Source organism: Saccostrea cucullata, unplaced genomic scaffold (genome assembly GCF_032062105.1).
Source record: "Saccostrea cucullata isolate Sc308-1 unplaced genomic scaffold, CSIRO_AGI_Scuc_v1 ctg3809, whole genome shotgun sequence".
In the NCBI taxonomy this organism is placed as follows: Eukaryota; Metazoa; Mollusca; class Bivalvia; order Ostreida; family Ostreidae; genus Saccostrea; species Saccostrea cuccullata.
This window is the reverse complement of record NW_026926101.1, coordinates 5,780-7,944: the sequence shown is the minus strand read 5'-3', so window position 1 is coordinate 7,944 and position 2,165 is coordinate 5,780. Positions and strand designations below refer to the sequence as shown.

The 2,165-nt window shown below is 33.4% G+C and overlaps 1 protein-coding gene across 1 annotated transcript; it reads left to right on the top strand.

Moving 5' to 3' along the window:
* The first annotated feature begins 487 nt into the window (after positions 1 to 487).
* LOC134270768 (uncharacterized) lies at positions 488 to 1,558 on the top strand. The gene has a single exon (XM_062753009.1). It carries the CDS (start codon positions 488 to 490, stop codon positions 1,556 to 1,558), a length of 1,071 nt encoding a protein of 356 aa, XP_062608993.1.
* Positions 1,559 to 2,165: the final 607 nt, after the last annotated feature.

Genomic DNA, 2,165 nt, shown 5'->3' with positions numbered 1-2,165 from the left:
CCGTTTATCTACTCAATTTGATATAACAATTTGTTTTAGCTGCAAGTACTGGCCAAGTACTACAGAAAACTGGAATCAAAGATGCCATAAGCATAAATGGCCTCCTGCAAGTGTGCTGAAAGACATTTTTTACGATGGCTTTCACTGTGTGACTATTGGAAGTAGATGTACCACCACTAGAAATGATCTAGAGTGGAGATTGTCTTTTTCTCTGGCAGAACAAAAACTAGTGTACACTATGAATCATACCCAATTTATATGCTATGGACTCCTTAAATTATTTCTCACTGAAGTAATTAATAAGAACGTAGAGGAACCATTACTGTGTTCTTACTTCATGAAGACTACGATATTTTGGTTAATACAGGTTGGAAATGTGAACTGGAGTCCTAACTATCTACTGAAATGCTTTTGGATGTGTTTAAAATATCTCATTCTCTGTGTGTATCGTGGTAAATTCGCAAATTTTTTCATTCCGGAGAACAATATGTTTTTAAACAAAATTGTTGGTGCTGCCCGTGAATCACTTCTAGAACAACTTGATCAGTATTACAGATTAGGCGTGTCTTGTTTACTCCTAAGTCCGACAATCAGATCTATCCTTGAACCAGCCCTTTACAATCTGTCATTGGTGATCCCCTCATCAGAGGGACAGTGTAACGATATTTCATGTAATGATGGTTGTATTTTGAGGGAAATTGTGATGTTGAGATTTGATTTTTATGATGAGGTTGTAGATGTAAAACATTTTATTTTTAAAAAATCTGTTGACACGGTGTTACATTTGTCACTGTCACCATACCAATCAGTAACATTACAATACTTGACAGCTGATTGTCTTGTTCAAGCAGCCTTTATGATTGTAAACAGTGTCCACTATTTTAAGCATAAATATGTGTACTGCTTGGACAGAAAAATTTGCAACATGTTGAAATTATCCTTACAGGTAGGAACCATCCCCCATTCACTGTATTTAGCTTTGTATTACCATAGGACAGGGAGATATAATGAAGCACTGTATATAACTAACCAAACTAAACGAAGACTATCAGAGCCCCATGTTATGCATAACGGTATGGGAGATAGTTATAGATACAGGGAATATGTCAGTGGTCTGTCTTTGTCTAAGAGAATTAAAAATGCTTGGGTATTGCCAATTATATTTCATCCTAAGATTTGCTATATTGAAGAATTAACATTAGAACAATTGGCTGCATTTCAACATTCACGCTATTTACAAATTCCACCATGTGTAATAGTAGAAATGTTGTCAGTGTTATCTCACAATAGACTGGGTAATAGATCTCAGTGTTTACAGTCACTGACAGACCTACAGACACTGATGCTCTATGATGATGAGAGATATGTTCCTTTAGAAAGGAGAAGTATTTCCTGGCAGATACTGGGAATCTGTCAGCAAGTTGTGGGAGACTTACACGGGGCTTTACAGTCTTATGAAGTATCGCTTAAACAGGAGCCATTCCACTTTATACAAGAAGCTACAAATTCTAGAATTGAATGGGTTAAACAACAATTACAGAGAGATGTTGACATGTAAAAACATTTTTTTACAATGTTTCTATCGTAATTAAAAGAAATGTAGACCAGGATGCTGTACTTATGTAAAAAAAAAAAGCTGAAAGAAAATATAATTGAAACTTTAAGAATAATAAATATAATTTTTTGCAGTTACTCGTAGGACGTTGACCATTCTAACGGATAACAATGTGTAATTAGAATTACTTTAAGTTGGCCTTAATAACGGATTTTTAATTTACGTAATTTTGTGATTTGTTAAAGGACCTTAAAATGAATATCAATAATTAATAACTTTCTTTGTTCTTTTCGTCTAATTGAGGTCAATATAATCCAACTCATATAGCATGTATAATGTTGTTAGCAGATGAATAGTAAATGTACTAGGATAGCAACATTGCTAGTATCTGTAAAATTATCAATTTATTTTAATCAATTAATTTCACCTGCAAAATGACAACTAGTGTAACATTGTTTCATTTTAATATCTTTCATAGAGATTGAGATGTAAGTTTCATGATGTCACAGTTCGCCCTATAATAAATGACACTGGATGTCTTTATACATGTTCATATATATTCATTTATGAAGTCAAATGTTAAGAACATGTTGTATACGTCTTCAAAAGG